This window comes from Acipenser ruthenus, unplaced genomic scaffold, assembly GCF_902713425.1.
Source record: "Acipenser ruthenus unplaced genomic scaffold, fAciRut3.2 maternal haplotype, whole genome shotgun sequence".
Classification (NCBI taxonomy): Eukaryota; Metazoa; Chordata; class Actinopteri; order Acipenseriformes; family Acipenseridae; genus Acipenser; species Acipenser ruthenus.
Genome location: NW_026708600.1, coordinates 1 through 16,900, shown reverse-complemented (window position 1 = coordinate 16,900; position 16,900 = coordinate 1). Strand labels below are relative to the sequence as shown.

At 42.2% G+C, this 16,900-nt stretch overlaps 1 protein-coding gene across 2 annotated transcripts; it reads left to right on the top strand.

Moving 5' to 3' along the window:
- The first annotated feature begins 761 nt into the window (after positions 1 to 761).
- LOC131734622 (phospholipid-transporting ATPase ID-like) lies at positions 762 to 16,200 on the top strand. 2 transcript variants are annotated; one of them, XM_059021428.1, is made up of 13 exons: positions 762 to 1,149; positions 3,917 to 3,983; positions 4,336 to 4,419; positions 10,972 to 11,030; positions 12,857 to 12,970; positions 13,073 to 13,171; positions 13,564 to 13,625; positions 13,755 to 13,827; positions 13,943 to 14,013; positions 14,401 to 14,480; positions 14,886 to 15,044; positions 15,149 to 15,237; positions 15,563 to 16,181. In XM_059021428.1, exons 2-13 carry the CDS (start codon positions 3,953 to 3,955, stop codon positions 15,761 to 15,763), a joined length of 1,122 nt encoding a protein of 373 aa, XP_058877411.1. In that variant the 5' UTR covers positions 762 to 1,149; positions 3,917 to 3,952; the 3' UTR covers positions 15,764 to 16,181. The 2 variants fall into 2 exon arrangements, with proteins under 2 accessions (XP_058877411.1, XP_058877409.1); XM_059021426.1 differs by lacking the exons at positions 762 to 1,149; positions 3,917 to 3,983; positions 4,336 to 4,419 and adding an exon at positions 5,553 to 6,265 and having other exon boundaries at positions 15,563 to 16,200.
- Positions 16,201 to 16,900: the final 700 nt, after the last annotated feature.

The window sequence follows — 16,900 nt, the reverse complement described above, 5'->3', positions numbered from 1 at the left end:
GCATGATCCGTGCAATAAAACAGAAACTTTTAATATCGTTGTGTTTGTGTGGCTCTTGTTTTTTTTTTTTTTTAAAAGGAAGTAGAGGGGAAGCATATCAGCGATACACAGCCTTCACAGGGCTGCACTGTGCAACGCTCATATGCTTCCCCACCTCACACCTCCACAATCAACCTCAGGGAGTCTTTCCAGAAGCAATTTTGCCTAGACTACCAGCTAGTAAGCAGTGGGGAATGATGAAGAATATAATACAGATATTAAACTGACAAAAAATGAAATAGTAAGCCAAAGCATTTGTTAATGAGTGTGCTAGGGACCCATGCAAAATCCTCTGTGTGTCAGTTTGGATGCATTTATAATGAAGCAGCCCCCTTCTCAAAGTTTACTGCTTTGTAAGTTGCCCTGGAGATATATATATATAGAATGGGTGAAACTGCTATGCATCAGGAGTCTACTTTACCTACATTGCTCCAGTAAAAAAAAAAAACTGTATAAATGGGTAATTGTGTGTAAAAATTATATAAATAATGTAACTGTACTTAAAAATAATGTGATATCTTGTAACAATTGTAAATCGCCCTGGATAAGGGTGTCTGCTAAGAAATATATATGTATGCATGTGTGTGTTTGAAAGATGTAATAACTGCAGTGTACGATGAAGAAAAAAAATGGAACTTAAAAATGAAGGTTTTAATTTCTATAAAAAAAAGTTTTTGGGGAAAAAAAGTGCTCTAGAAATCACACGTGTGTTTTTTTTTTTGGTTTTCCCGCCCGATGACGTCACATAGACGGTTGCCGTGGAGCTCGAGCGAAGCAAAAAAAGAGAGCCGGGCTTCTGAGCGCGCAGGAGATGAACAGCGACCTCTGACTGTGCGGAGCCGAGCCCCGTCCGTCTCTCTGTGTGGATTATATGATATATCCTGTGCTGGGCTTTTACGAAAACCACGGCGAAGGGCTGGATAGAGACACCGTGGCTACTGGAAAAAATAATAATAATCTGGAAATGGGCTTGTTATAGTAGAAAACAGAGCGTCTTTACACCGGCATTCAACACCGACGCGGCCTTAAACAGGAGACGATGTCGACCGGCACGAGCCGTGATAGAAAAAGAAGCCGTTTACTTTCAAATAAAAAATAAAAAATAAAAAGGTAACGGACTTTCCATTCTTTAATTTCCTTTGAACGACTAGAACAGCGAATTCCTAATTTGTGTGTGTCTATTTATTATTACATACGGTGAGACAGTGGATGAAGCTGTGACTAGTTTATATGTATATATATATATATATACTTTTTCAAATGTTAATATATGATTGTAGTGGGACGGAGAAAATGGTTTCTGGGGGGTTTATTTAAAAAGACTGACAGTACTTTAAAATGTTATTGGTATTATTTTCGTTAATGTGGTATTTTAAAAACATTTTGGTAAATGTTTTTTTCCATATTTATTTTATTTATTTATTTGAGAATATTATTATTATTATTATTATTATTATTATTATTATTATTATTATTATTATTATTACGTCCTTCTGTGAAAAAAAAATATTGACACGTCTGTTGTCTAAACTAATGACACTAAACATTTCTTGTCGGTATCTCTTTCTGAAAAAGAGTAGTTAAAAAATGACTTTGCTTTATAATTGTTTTATATATAACATTATTAGAAGCGTGTTGCAATGTATTTTTTTTAAAAGTAGTACATCATAGTTAAACTGTTTTAATCCACGAAGTGGAGTTTTGAGAAACTATTTTAAGGTAACTGTGTTTTTATTACGAGCTGTTCTGAACTGTCTGCGACACCAGAACGAAAAAAAAATAAATAAATTAAGTTCACGACATTCTTTCATTCTTTTAAGTGCATGATTTATTTGTCCTTGTGGGGAAAATTGGTGAAATAATAAAGTCGTCCGTCATCTAAGGAATGTAATCCAGTAATATAAACCTTTGCCAAGAATGAAAAAAAATAAAAAAAAAAAGGTTGGCGGCATTAAAAAGCTAAAATAAGATCTACCGGTAATTCTGCTGAAAAGTATATTGTATTTTCATTACAGTATTTCACAATAGTGTGTGTGTGTGTGTGTATATATATATATATATATATATATATATATTACACCTAATAAACTGAGTGACAAATGTTTCTACTAGAAGTCACAAGGTAGAATAAACTCGGTGACTCGTTTTCGACAAGCAGTCAAAAGATTTCTATTTCAAAACGTTCGCTATTGAATTTATTAAGATTCTTTTAGCATGTCCAGAGATTTGACTTTCTGAAGCACTATGGAGTTCTCATTGAAGGAAACTGCTCTCTCTCTCTCACTCTCACTCACTCTCACTCTCTCACTCTAACTCTCACTCACTCTCTCACACTCACTCTCTCTCTCACTCTCACTCACTCTCTCTCAAATTCAAAGTTGCTTTATCGACATGACAACATTGGCGGTATTGCTAAAGCAGTTCCAAAGTACAATATAAACATTTGGCACGTCATTAAAAGTTAATACATGAAAAGGAATAATGAAATAAAGAGGTAGGCATGTATAATTGAACACTGAACACCGCTAGATAAAACAAACTACCCTGTCCCCTGTGCAGAGAGCTCACTGTGTGTCTCAGGCTGTGACAGGCACAGACGTACTGGGCTGCCAGTGGGGCTGAGTGTGTCCCTCGCCCAGTAAGACACACTCTCTCTCTCTGCTGCATCACTAAGGACAGTGCAGCTTGAGCAGGAATTTGCATCCTGTCATTCCCTGAGGAGGGATTCTGTTGCACAGCTCTGCTCACGGAGACTGCAGTCACAGATAGCAGTTATCTGGGACGCCTTTTAATAAACGCTTATAAAGGCTTGCAAGACGCAAAATCGTGTTAACATCCCTCTGTCTCCCTCCCTCTCTGTCTCTGTCTCTGTGTCTCTCTCTCTCTCTCTCTCTCTCTCTCTCTCCCGCTCTGTCTCTCTCTCTCACTCTGTCAATTCAATTTCAATTTCAAGTGCTTTATTGGCATTACTGATTTTTTACAAGTATTGCCAAAGCAATGATGGGTAAATTCCATCTTTACAATGAACATTTTAAACTTTTAAAATTTTAAAAATAAAACAAAAACAACACACTACTTCAAACACATCACAACAACAATAATAATAATAAGAATAATGATCTCTGTCTCTCTCTCTCCTCAAGCTGAAGGGAACACAAAGTCACTACTTTGTGGCTTGGAACTTGGTTTCAGGAGGCTGTAGGTTTCAGTTATGGAATCGTAATGCCTCCCCCCCCCCCCCCCCCAGGTTTCCCTCAGCTTCAGGGAGAGAGGGAGGGGGGTGTATTGTGCAGCTCTAGTGTTTGATTCGCACCTGTTCAGTTTCTGCCCTGGAGAGAATGGAAACAGCTTGTGGTTCCGTTGCTTTTGAGGTGGAAACTTTTTTTTTTTTGCATTCATTTCTGTTCCTGTAATCTCACACACAGTTAGATGGACAACACGTTCCCCACATCTGTCTGCGGTATGTAGCGCGCACACGCTTCAGTCTGAAACGAGGCTGTCGTCTGACTGGTTAATGAATTAACATCCCCCGGGGGGCGTTTTGTGCAATACAGAGACACCTGTATTGAAGCAGGTAGTCCGAACAAAAGTAACTGGAGAGTTAGTTTCCTTAGATGGAGCTCCGCATGCTGCTGTAAGTGACAGGAATGCGTGATCTGTCGTTGAATTTCAATGAATGAATGCATATAACTATCTGTCAGTCTCTATCTCTATCTGTCATTTAGCAGTATTGCATATGACAAAGCTATAACATGCTAGATCTCTCAAAGATACATACATAGACTGGTAGTGAAAATACAAGGTGAGTGGTCTTTCTTTATTTTTTTTTTCTTTCTGAAGTGACCCTTCCTCCTGTTTCTCTCCCCTCCTCCTCCAGGCATTCCCATGGGCCTCAGGACAGTGAGTCAGTGGGATGGAGCTGAGAGCGGAGAAGAGACTTCCAGGTGAGTGAGCGAGTGTGTGTCTGTCAGGGAGTGTGTGTGTGTCAGGGAGTGAGAGTGTGTGTGTGTCAGGGAGTGAGTGTGTGTGTGTGTCAGGGAGTGTGAGAGTGTGTGTGTGTGTGTGTGTGTCTGTCAGGGAGTGTGAAAGTGTGAGTGTGTGTGTGTCTGTCAGGGAGTGTGAGCGAGTGTGTGTCTGTCAGGGAGTGTGAGAGTGTGAGTGTGTGTCAGGGAGTGTGAGTGAGTGAGTGTGTGTGTGTGTGTAGAAAATGTGTAAAAAAATGCATCATTTGATGCTTTTCCTGTTTGGATGTATTTTAACTACATCAGTAATTTCATTCTTTCTTTCTCTGGTCAGGTTGGCCCAGGCAGACCCAAGGCACTTCAAAGGGGGGCCCAGCTGGAAAGATTTTAAGAGCTGCTGATTTCAGTGGACTTACAGGTAACCAGCACTCATTCATTTACTCCTGCTCCTGATCATTTCAATATTAATAATAACAGACTTCATTGAGGGGAGCTCTGAACCCCAGGACTGGGTGCAGCAGCAGCAGCAGCAGCAGGGCTAGTGTGAGTTTGTAACCCTGCTCAAACTCCTGGCTCCTGATCATTTCAATATTAATAATACTAGACTTCATTGAGGGGAGCTCTGAACCCCAGGACTGGGTGCAGCAGCAGCAGCAGCAGCAGCAGCAGGGCTAGTGTGAGTTTGTAACCCTGCTCAAACTCCTGGCTCCTGATCATTTCAATATTAATAATAATAGACTTCATTGAGGGGAGCTCTGAACCCCAGGACTGGGTGCAGCAGCAGCAGCAGCAGCAGGGCTAGTGTGAGTTTGTAACCCTGCTCAAACTCCTGGCTCCTGATCATTTCAATAATAATAATAATAGACTTCATTGAGGGGAGCTCTGAACCCCAGGACTGGGTGCAGCAGCAGCAGCAGGGCAAGTGTGAGTTTGTAACCCTGCTCAAACTCCTGGCTCCTGATCATTTCAATAATAATAATAATAGACTTCATTGAGGGGAGCTCTGAACCCCAGGACTGGGTGCAGCAGCAGCAGCAGCAGCAGGGCTAGTGTGAGTTTCTAACCCTGCTCAAACTCCTGGCTCCTGATCATTTCAATATTAATAATAATAGACTTCATTGAGGGGAGCTCTGAACCCCAGGACTGGGTGCAGCAGCAGCAGCAGCAGCAGGGCTAGTGTGAGTTTCTAAGTCTAAATAAAAACAGATACTGTCTCTTTAAGATCACTGTGTCCTTTTCGCAGCGGCGTGGTCTGTTTGGTTGGTAGCCAGCCTAGCGCGCATGCGTGACCACAGGTCGTTCTCCGCAGAGCCGCGCTCCGCTTGACAGAGCACGACGAGCACGACGAGCACGTCGTGAAACCGCACGGCGTAGCGACGCCATGTTGTCTCCGCCGCGGCGGAGCCGGAATGGCGTCAGTTTCACGCTCGGACTTCTCCCCGTGCGCCCCGCCCACCCTGCCACGGGCGGACTGCCATTGGCTGGATAAAGAGCCAATCAATGGCTTGCCTGATGATGTAATGCCATGCAGTTGTTTTGTGTTTTTTTTTCGTCCTTACTCCTGAACTGCGTGGTTCTGTGTGTCGGTGAAGCAATGCAGAGTCACGTTAGCTTTAAATAAAAACAACTAGAGCGGGATGCAGCTAACATAACCTTTCCACGACTGCACGACGACTGATATGAAGAACTAATAATAATAATAATAATAATAATAATAATACACGGAAGCGACAATGCTGCAAAGCGGCACCGACGACGACGAGGAATGGAACAACGATTTATAATTATCACGGTGACAGATTAATAATAATAATAATAATAATAATAATACACATTCATCTACCTCGTCCGCTACCTGCCTTGCCCGTGCCAGCCAGGTTATGTTATCAATCAGATAATCTAGTTTCTAGTTTGAGCTGCAGCACTGTACGGTGCTGGCAGTATGTAGGTTATCAGTGTTATTATGATTATTATGATTATTCTTCGCATTGTAGTACACGAGTCTCTCTCTCTCTCTCTATATGAACGGCGTGCTCAGGTGACCTTCTGTCCGCTGGCTCTGCGGTAAAGCGCATTGAAAGCAGGTTGTTTTGCCGCTGCGACGTTATTCCTCCGGGCAGCGCGCTGAATAAGCATGACTATCCCGAAGGACATCCCGGAGAAGTGGCTGCCGATAGTGCTGCCCTTAAAAAGGAAGAAAGAGAAGGAGCAAGCCAGCTCGGCACAAAGCGGCAGCGATGTTAACAGCCACAGCGGGGTTACAGGTATATGTATAGATAGATAGATAGATAGATAATGTAACATTGTGTTGTATTTTGCTGAGGTTTATTTCTCCAGCTGATGAGAGTACTGCAATTCGCTGTGTTATATATTAAAATGTCTATAAAATAAAAACGTGTATCATAAACGCCACCATAAGCCATCGTGACTTTTTTTTTTCGTTGTTGTTCATCCAGGAGTGAATATCCTTCACCATCCCGTACACTTCACATCTCTCCCCCCTTTCCTCCCTCTGTCTCTCCTACATGTTTTGTCATAACCCAGTATCACGTGTCATATCGATCATATAAAACACACACTGTATCAATCCATTATTTTCTCAGTGTCATCCACAAGTCAGAAATCACCCCTTGCCCCCACCACCCATCAACGCTGAAAATACATTTAAAAAAAAAAAGGTGATTTTTAAAAAAAAAAAATTCTTGTGTGGAGCAATGTGTGTGTGTGTGTGTGTGTGTGTTTATTGCACTTGGTGATAGTGTGGTGGGGGGAATAGATTTCTAAGGAGGAGGGCAAAGTGAGTGTGAAAACACTCTGTAAAGCTGGATATTGATCCCTGAGCTCGCTTTGTGTGTAAAACAATTTGAAATCTGGGCCGACCGCCGTCATTTTTAACATGTGCCTCTGGTGTGTTCCTTACAAGCATTGCCCAAGTCAGGTTTTTAACTTTTTTTTTTTTTTTTGTGTCAGTTGTAAGTTGTCAGTTTTTTTTTTTTGTTAAGTATGTAGAAAACTACAAAGTGTAATTCAATTTGTCAACGTAACATTATTCAGCGGGTTTACATTCGACTTCATGAGGCAGAATTAGTTTGTTCTTTATAGAGGGCGATGATGCAAAACCTTTGGCTGTAGCTGTACACACTCTTTCTTATTGTGCATCATACAAGTCGCCCATCAGGGCGATTGAACGCATCGTGATACATGATATTGTATCAGGATCTTTATATCCATGTTACTTATTGGGACATAATTATAATAATAATAAATCAGTCATTCAGCAGACGCTTTTATCCAAAGCGACTTACAGAGACTGGGGGGGGGGGTGAACTATGCATCAACAACAACTGCTGCTGCTGCTGCAGAGTCACTTCCAATAGGAGCTTGTTTGTTTTACGTCTCATCTGAAGGACGGAGCACAAGGAGGTTCAGTGACTTGCTCACTGAAGCCGGGGAATTGAACCTGGGTAAAATTGAACCTGGGAAAAATCCTCCTGGTAACCAGCCCCTTTCTTTAACCACTGCACCTCCTGAATTTAAAAGGCACACAAGCTGTAAAGTTCTAAATCCAGTTCCTGCGGTTGTGTCCCCTGTTGAAAGCTGTGCTGTCGGGTCAGCACCGGTGGCCTGCGTGCGTGTGTGTGCGTGTGTGTTTTCATGTCGGTGTGCAGAGAGGCGCAGAGTTCTCGGTAGGGAAGTGTTCGTGTTATTCTTGTGTTGGTGGTCGGAGCAGATGAGTCAGTTTGGAGACATTGCGGTCTGAGGCTGAGTTTAACAGCCAAGAAGCTTTAGAGAGGAAGGGGGGGGGGGGGGTTGGGTGGGCTTGGAGGCTTTAGTCCTACTTTATCACTTTTTCAGTTGCGAAATCCACACTGCTGCTGCATGTTATAAACTCACACTAGCCCTGCTGCTGCACCCAGTCCTGGGGTTCAGAGCTCCCCTCAATGAAGTCTATTATTATTATTATTATTATTATTATTATTGTTATTATTGAAATGATCAGGAGCCAGGAGTTTGAGCAGGGTTAGAATTTCACACTAGCCCTGCTGCTGCTGCTGCTGCTGCACCCAGTCCTGGGGTTCAGAGCTCCTCTCAATGAAGTCTATTATTATTATTATTATTATTATTATTATTATTATTATTATTATTAATAATATTGAAGTGATCAGGAGCCAGGAGGAGTGGGAGCTTCTCCTCCAAATAGTAACCCTACTGAGCCCTTCTGTGATAATCAGTTCATAGCAATTATAGGCAGCAAGCAAGAAAGAAAGACTTTTCTTTTGTAGCTAACAAACCCCACACACTTCCTGAGGTGAAATGACCTTAAAAGCGAAACCCTAACCTTGTGTAAGCAGGGCAGGCAAACTGAGATCAGTGTAGTGTGCTGTGAGACACCATGTCCTGGAGCAGATCCAGAAAAAGCAGCGCTCTTAAGAGACGGCTTTGATTTACGCTTGTTGTGGGTTTTGTTTTGTTTTGTTTTTTTTTATACACCCAGCATGTTATATTCTTGTCTTTTTTTTTCTCCCCTCCGATTTCTATAAGAATCCCATTTATTTGTTTTATTTATTTAAATTGCACAATAAATAATTCCTTCCTGCTTTGCAGTGGTTGTGTTTTACTGCAGTGTTTTTTTAATGCTAGCTCCCGATTTCTCTTAAGCATCCCTCTATTTATTTGTTGTACGAGAGCCCTGGTTCCCTCCTGGCTTGCAGCTGCAGTGCTGGTTTGTGCCTGTGCTCAGGCACTCCGGCCGTGTGCAGGTGTTCCCCGGGCTTGGCTGCCACTCTGCTTCTAACCTTCTCTTGGGAATGGCTGGAAAGTCCTTTCTCACAGCAGTGTCAGCAGTGTCAGCACAGCCCCCCTCCACACGGGGGGGTGTTGCATACGACACTAGAACAATCGCAGTCGTAAGGGATAGACTCCCTGAGTCTCTGGGTATTATTGCATTGTCTGTGTATCTCTATGTCCTGTCTGTCTATCTCTATGCCCTGTCTTTCTGCCTATCTAGCTATCTGTCTTTCTGTCTGTCTGTGACCATCTCTGTCTGTCTATCTGTATGCCTTGTCTTTCTGCTTATCTGTCTGTCTGCCTGTCTATCAATCTGCTTGTCTGTGTCTATCTATGTGTCTGCCTGTCTGTGTCCATCTCTGTCTGTCTGTCTATCTATCTATCTGTCTCTCCATCTCTGCCTGTGTTTCTCTCTGTCTCTCACACTCCACCTCTCTCCTCTGTCTATCAATATGTCTACCTATCTATCTGTCTCAGTCTAATATGCCCACAGTAATGGTAATGTGAATGCTGTAGCACTTTCTTGTGTCGTGTGCACATTGATCTGTAATATATCTAAGATTAGTGCTGCCGCCACAGTTCTGCTACATAAAGCCAGTCACTTACCACAATAAGTAAATGAATGAATGAATGAATGGGCTACATCACAGAACTATATATATATATATATATATATATATATATATATATATATATATATATATATATATATATATATATATAAATATATAACCTTATGGCTTCCGCCTTGCTGTGATGCGCTGCTGAAGATAAATGCCAGTTTACTCAAGCCTGTAAATACATTCTCACACACGCAGAGATAACAGGGGGTCTCTTACCCTGATGTTTATTCTAATCTAAACTACAACAGTAATTCTGGGGTGATCATGTAGAGATAGATTGATATTTAGAGAGAGACGGAGATGGAGGGAGAGATTTCGATAGATATATGGGTATCGATAAAGACTATCCTTGCACTATTGCACTACTAATATATCATCGTAGATATAACTTGCTGTTGTCCTGACTCGTTGCATCCATATTGTGTTTTAGTATTATTTGCACTTACTGTAAACTACACTGTATTCAGATATGAAGCTTGCATTGTAACCCTGTGCTGCCCTGTAACACCTGTGTGAGTCGCCTGGGATAAAGACGTCTGGCAAATAAATCAATAAATAATAATATGGATATAGATATGGTTTATCTTTTCAAAATGTCAGATAGAGATACATTCAGATAGTCATAGAGATAGATATCCAGTTCTTGTACATTGCCTGCAGTCTCATGGCTTTTAAATACAGCAGTACAAGGTGCTGTTATTTTTCTTTCCTCTCTGAAATCAATGATTTTGTGCTCCGTGCTGCAATGAGCAGAAAACTGGATTCGGGAGGCATGATGTCATCGGCAGCCAATTGGCATCCAGGATTCTGGGAAAAGGAAGGGGGGGGGGGGGGGGGGTGGTAATCGCATTTTAAACAGAGGTAGAGAGAGATAGAGAAGGTACAGTATCGCTGTAGTGTGAGAAGTGAAGGGTGATGAAAGCACACACAGCAGTTTAACAAGCATACTGGAAATGCTGCTAATTGATCAAGTTACCTTTTTTTTAATTAAAAGGCTGTTTTATTTCAGAAGTGTTGGGGGCAGTGGGTTGGGGTATTCACACCCCGCTGATTAGACCCCTGGCTTGCTCACTAAATATCTCGTTCAAATGAGTGAAAACGATTGGCTTAATTGTTGTTGTTGTTATTATTACATGTATTACTTTTTAACATAAAATTGTTACATAAATTGAAATGCATGAATAAAACTAAAAATGTATTCAAATTGGAGTTCACAAGCCTCTCATTCCTGCCGTATACCTTCCTCTGGAGGCCTGGGTTCAAATCCAGCTTTTCAGGGTCACTAGTAAAATCTGTTTGATCAGTGGTCTCAACCGGGCCTTCTCTCTCCCTCTCTCTCCCTCTCTGTTATCGCTTATCACAAGCACTAAATTCAAGTACCAAAAAAACTAACAAAACTGTTAACTGATGCTTAAAGATAAACACACCCACACCCACATCCACACACTATATCTAATGTGATCCTTTTGGTACACCGCAGTTTAACTTTTATCTATATTAAAAAAAAGAAAAAAAGTTCTTCCAAATTTGTAACTTTTCTGTGTGTTTGTGGTTTTCAGAGGAGGAGAGGAGGGTGAGGGCGAACGATCGGGAATACAATGAGAAGTTCCAGTACGCGGTAAGGAGACTTGGGGGGTGTAACTGGATTCACTGGGCAGGAGACTGGTGGGTGAGGGGCATTAAACCTGATTGCTGACAGTTCTCGCCCCTGCAGTATTTCCTCATCTGTTTTGTATTGCAGTAATATGCAGTGAAGTGCAGACTCTGCAGACACGTGTAAGCAAGGACAGCGCGAACACACACACACTGCAACCCAGCACCCCTCCTCCACTGGACTGCAAAGGCAGCTCCATGCATTATTGAAAACCCTGATTGTGTAAGACAGACCAGAGAGAGAGAGGGATAAAGAGAGGAGGTGAATGCCACTCTGTAGCCATCTGGGAATAACTGGTCGTGTGGAGTACGGGGTTGATTTTACCTCGGAAAGAATGAAATTTGGTTCCTAATATTTAATGCTTCGGTTTGCGCTTCTTTTAAAAAGCCGTCGCTCTGACCTGAGCCCCACGTTACTGGATCCTCAGCTGATGCGCTATCCTTGCACTATCGCGCTGCTATTATTACATCAGTGAGATGCAAATAGTCTTTTAAGCCTAACTTGTTACTTCTCATATTGTATTCTAAGTAGCATTTGCACTGACTGTAAACTACACTGTATTTAAATATCGCCCTATAACACCTGTAAGTCGCCTTGCAGAAAGGCGTCTGCCTAATAGACTGATAATAATTTAAAGATGTGCTGTCGGTCGCGTGACCCGAGCGGGATGGCCTGCCTTGTAGCAGCTCCCCGCTCCCCTGCTTCACTCTCTTCCCCGAATGCTGTTTTCAGGGAGAGTTTCACTGCAGACGTGGACAGCCAAGTCTCCCCTGGCAGACACTACAAATTACAAGCAGATGATCCTGCAAGCAATGCAGTGCAATGCAGGATAATGATAAAAATAAACACACACAAACGTGCGCACACACACTTACAGACATATATATATATATATATATATATATATATATACACACACACACACACACACACACATATACAGACATGCACACGCAGACTTAGACACACACATACAGACATGTACGCACACACTTTGATTTCCTTTGCTCTTTCTGGCAGTTAATCAGTTTGACCACAGCTTGCTTGCAGCCTAAGCATGGTTGACCTAGATCAGAAACTTTCATTTTATTTAGACATAAGCATGCCCTTATAAAAGTTTAGCTGTGCTTTTGCTATGGGAAACTTTTATAAGGGTTAGTTTTTCAATATGCTTTACCAAAATATTTAATTTGTTGTCGACTTTCACCCTGTATGGAGTTTAGTCCAACTGGAGTTAGAAATAGTAAATAAAAATATAGTGAGAGTCAATGAGAAGTCCCCACAATTACAGATATGCTAACGTGTGTGTGTGTGTGTGTGGCAGTGTGGTTGTCCTATAAACCCTCCCATTGTGGTCTCACAATGAAACACTCCATTTCAAAGCCCTGCTGTAAAATATTCATGAATTCCCTTTTTCTTTTTCTTTTTTCTTTGTTTTTGTTGTGCGGCGTGTGCTGTTCTGGTGCTCGGCACAGCTGCCTCAGGGATCACACTTCCCAGCAACGTCAGCCCTGAACTGCGGGGAAAAAGGAAGAAACACAAACAGACTTTTAACAATGTCATTTTGGAGGTTTTCTTTTAATTTTACGCGATGTTAAATTTAAGAAGATCTAAATTACGATCTAAATTTTTTTTTCAATTGTCTCAGCCCTAAAATTCTAGGTGATGCAAAACTTTTGACCACAGCTGTAGATAGATAGATAGATAGATAAATACATGCATAAATAATACAATGACATTTGAATGTCGATTTGATAAATCTTGTGGGTTTTTTTTTTTTTGTTCCTCAGAATAACTGCATCAAGACTTGCAAGTACAATATCGTCACGTTCCTTCCTGTCAACCTGTTTGAACAGTTCCAAGAAGTGGCCAACACCTACTTTCTGTTCCTACTCATACTGCAGGTAGGGTGCGCTACAGGCTTGGTCCAGTGGTTAGAGAAAGGGGCCTGAAGCAGAGTAAACCGTGGTAAATGCAGAGTATTACGACCCCTCTCTCTCTCGCAGCTCATCCCTCAGATCTCCTCTCTCTCCTGGTTCACCACCATCGTGCCTTTAGTCCTGGTGCTGACCATCACTGCGGTCAAGGACGCCACAGACGACTACGTAAGTGTCCAGTGACCGTCCACTCTCCCCTCGTTCCTCCTCTCCTCTCGTTTCATCTCCTCTCCCCTTACCTCTCTTCCTCTCCTCTCCATTTCCTCATTTCTCTCCTCTCGCCTTACCTCTTCCTCTCCTCCCCACTCTCTCTCATCTCCTCTCCTTTCATCTCCTCTCCCCTTACCTCTCTTCCTCTCCCCTCTTACCATCCCCTCTTATCTTCTCCCCTACTCTATCTTTTCTTTTTTATATTATCTTAATATTTATATATATAAGTGTTTAAAAAGTTTCTTATACTCTAATAACAGAGTTATTATTTTTTATTTTTTTTGCTGAATGTTTTTAATGGAGATACTCCTGTGTGTGCTGATTTTGTGTTTTATTTTCTTCTCTCTCAGTTTCGCCACAAGAGCGACAAGCAGGTGAATAACCGTCAGTCTCAGGTGCTAATTAACGGGATGTAAGTGTCCTTCTGCACAGAAGGGAAGGTGGGAGTGTGGGGGGGGGGGGGGGGGTAATATTATTATTTTTTATGCATTTATTTTTAAATTTAAATGTTGTATTTTTTTTTTTTTATTTCCCTCCGCAGTCTTCAGAATGAAAAATGGATGTATGTCCGAGTTGGCGACATCATCAAACTGGAAAATAACCAGTTTGTGGCAGTAAGTTAAACCCCCTCCAATTTACTTGTCTGAATGGAACATTCCTAGAGTACAGAGAGTGTGTGTGTGTGTTTTTGATTGGTGGATGACAGCCTCTCCTGTCTCCTGTTGCTAGGCAGATCTTCTTTTGCTGTCCAGCAGCGAACCTCATGGACTGTGTTACATTGAAACTGCAGAACTTGATGGGTAAGAAATAATAATAAGAATAATGATGATGATGATGCACAGCTCTGGCCAATTGATTACATGATGTTAAATCAAAATAAAAATGATGTGCTTATAGTTGTTTTTAGAAGATGTCTCAGTCCTAAAATTCCAGGTGATGCTAAACTTTTGTTAATAAAATGTTAATAAGGGTTCAGTAAGCTACCTGTAATCGTGTGGAGGGTGGATTTTCTCAGTCATACAAAGAGTGCAAGAGAATGAAACACACTCTCAACTTGATTAGAGGCAGCCGACGAACACTTAGAAACATATTATTATGAGTCATTAAATCTATATTCTCATTTCTGTCTCTGCGCTGGTTCGAACCCTGGCCTTGCCTTGAAATTCATTTGTTTTCTTCCCCTTCAGAGAGACGAACATGAAAGTGCGGCAGTCCTTACCTGTCACCTCTGAACTGGGAGACACCAGCAAACTGGCCAACTTCGATGGTGAGGCCTCAGCTTTCTGTGTGCGTCTCCGCCTGTGTGTCTCATTGTCCCGTCTGTGTGTCTCAGTCTGTGCGTGCCTCCTCCTCTCTGTCTTTGTCTTTTTTTTTTTTTTTTGTATCTAAACCAAAAAATCCAGTGCAGTGTCAGCACGAGGACAGTGTGTGTCTTTGATCTCTGATCTCTGATCTCTGATCTCTCTCCCCCTCCTTCCCTCCCTCAATTCAAATCAACTGTGCTTTTTTTGGCACGACTATTACAAGTATTGCCAAAACAATTTATAACAATGCAACTGGCATATATATATGTGTATATATATTATGAACTAAACATTTACTAACTTCCCTCTCTTAACTCTTTCTCCCTCCCTCCTCCCCCCCGTCCCTCCCTCCCTCTTTCTCTCTCCAGGGGAGGTGATCTGCGAGTCCCCCAATAACAAGCTGGATAAGTTCTGCGGCACTCTGTACTGGAAACAGAGCAAATACCCTCTGAGCAACCAGAACATGCTGCTGAGGGGCTGCGTGCTGAGGAACACAGAGTGGTGCTTCGGGCTGGTCATCTTCGCAGGCAAGCTACCCTCTCCCCTCTCCCTCCTCCCTCGTTCTCCCTCTCTCCTCTCTCTCCCTCCTCCTCCCTCGTTCTCACTCTCTCTCGTTCCTGTTTCTCTGCAGGGCCCGACAGCAAGCTGATGCAGAACAGCGGCCGCACCAAGTTCAAGAGGACCAGTATCGACCGGCTCATGAACACCCTGGTGCTCTGGGTACGAGACTGCAGTGTGTGTGTGTGCGGGCATCACTGCTCCCATCGCTGCCACGCTGTGTGTGTGGCACTGTGTGCGTGATGCCCTGTTCCCTTTGCTGTTCGTGTGGTTTTCAGTGCCCTGGCTAACTATTTCCATTGCTGTTAATCTGTGTGTCTGTGTTTCATTGTGTCTTTGTGTTTCATTGTATCCTTTGTGTGTCTGTTTTTCAGTGTGTTTGTGTCCGTCTGTTTTTAAGTGTCTGTGTTTTGTGTGTGTCTCTTTTCAATGTGGTTGTGTATCTGGACCCCTACACTGACCCCCCTCCTCCTCCTTCTCTCCCCAGATCTTTGGGTTCCTGGTGTGCATGGGGATCATCCTGTCCATCGGGAACACGATCTGGGAGAGGCAGGTGGGCTCCCTCTTCCAGCTCTACCTGCGCTGGGACCAGGCTGTGGACAACGTGATCTTCTCAGGCTTCCTGTCCTTCTGGTCCTACATCATCATCCTCAACACTGTGGTGCCCATCTCTCTCTACGTCAGGTGAGTCTCTCCCCCTCTCCCCTCCCCTCTCTCTCAAACATCATCATCATCACCCTCAACACTGTGGTGCCCATCTCTCTCTACGTCAGGTGAGTGTGTCTCCCCTTCTCCTCTCCCTCTATCTCTCCACTCCCCTCTCACCCCATCCTCTCTCACTCCTTTTAGCCCCACTGAAAAACAAACACAAAGTGAAAAACAGAAGTCCTTCTGACAGAGCTACTGTGTGTTTAGGTCTGCGACTCTGCAGCTAGTTACTGCAGCAGCGACGGTGCTCCGATGTGTTGAACTCCTTTTTATTTTTGCGGTTTCACGGTTGCTGTATTTTTTAGGTTTTTTGTTTTTTCTGTAATATTCCTCTCTGTTTATGTTGTGATCTCGGATGCTGATCCGATTTTTGCATGTTTTATTTTCCTTCTTTTTTTTTTATTTTCCTTTTTTCTTGCATGGCCTCTTCATTATTAGCACCAAGGTAAGAATTGCACACTCCTCTGCTTCTCTAACTGTATCTATCTCTCTATTTATTTATTTATTTATTTATTATTATTATTATTATTATTATTATTATTATTATTATTATTATTATTATTATTATTATTATTATTATTTTTAATTAGTCTTTTAGCAGACGCTTTTATCCAAAGCAACTTACAGAGACTAGAAGGGTGAACTCTGCATCATCAACAACTGCTGCTGCTGCTGCTGCAGAGTCACTTCCAATAGGACCTCGTTTGTTTTACGTCTCATCCGAAGGACGGAGCACAAGGAGGTTCAGTGACTTGCTCAGGGTCACACACACACACACACACACAGTGAGTCAGTGGCTGGGATTTGAGCCGGTGACCTCGTGGTATCAAGACCCTTTCTTTAACCACCGGATCACCAAGCCTAGCATCGCATTTGTTGTTATTGTTATAAATTGTTTTATATTTCATGGACCTCATACTGTAATACTATATTGACATCAGAACCGTGGTGCAGCTGTAGGTATAATTCCTGTACATTTTAAACTTGACTTCCTTTTTTTATTTTTTTATTTTTTGTACAACTTTATGTACGAGGCAGTTAAACCAGCTTCTTTTTTATATATGTCATTTTTTGGAAAGTAGCCCTGTTTATTTTATCGATAGCCTGAGAGAGAGAT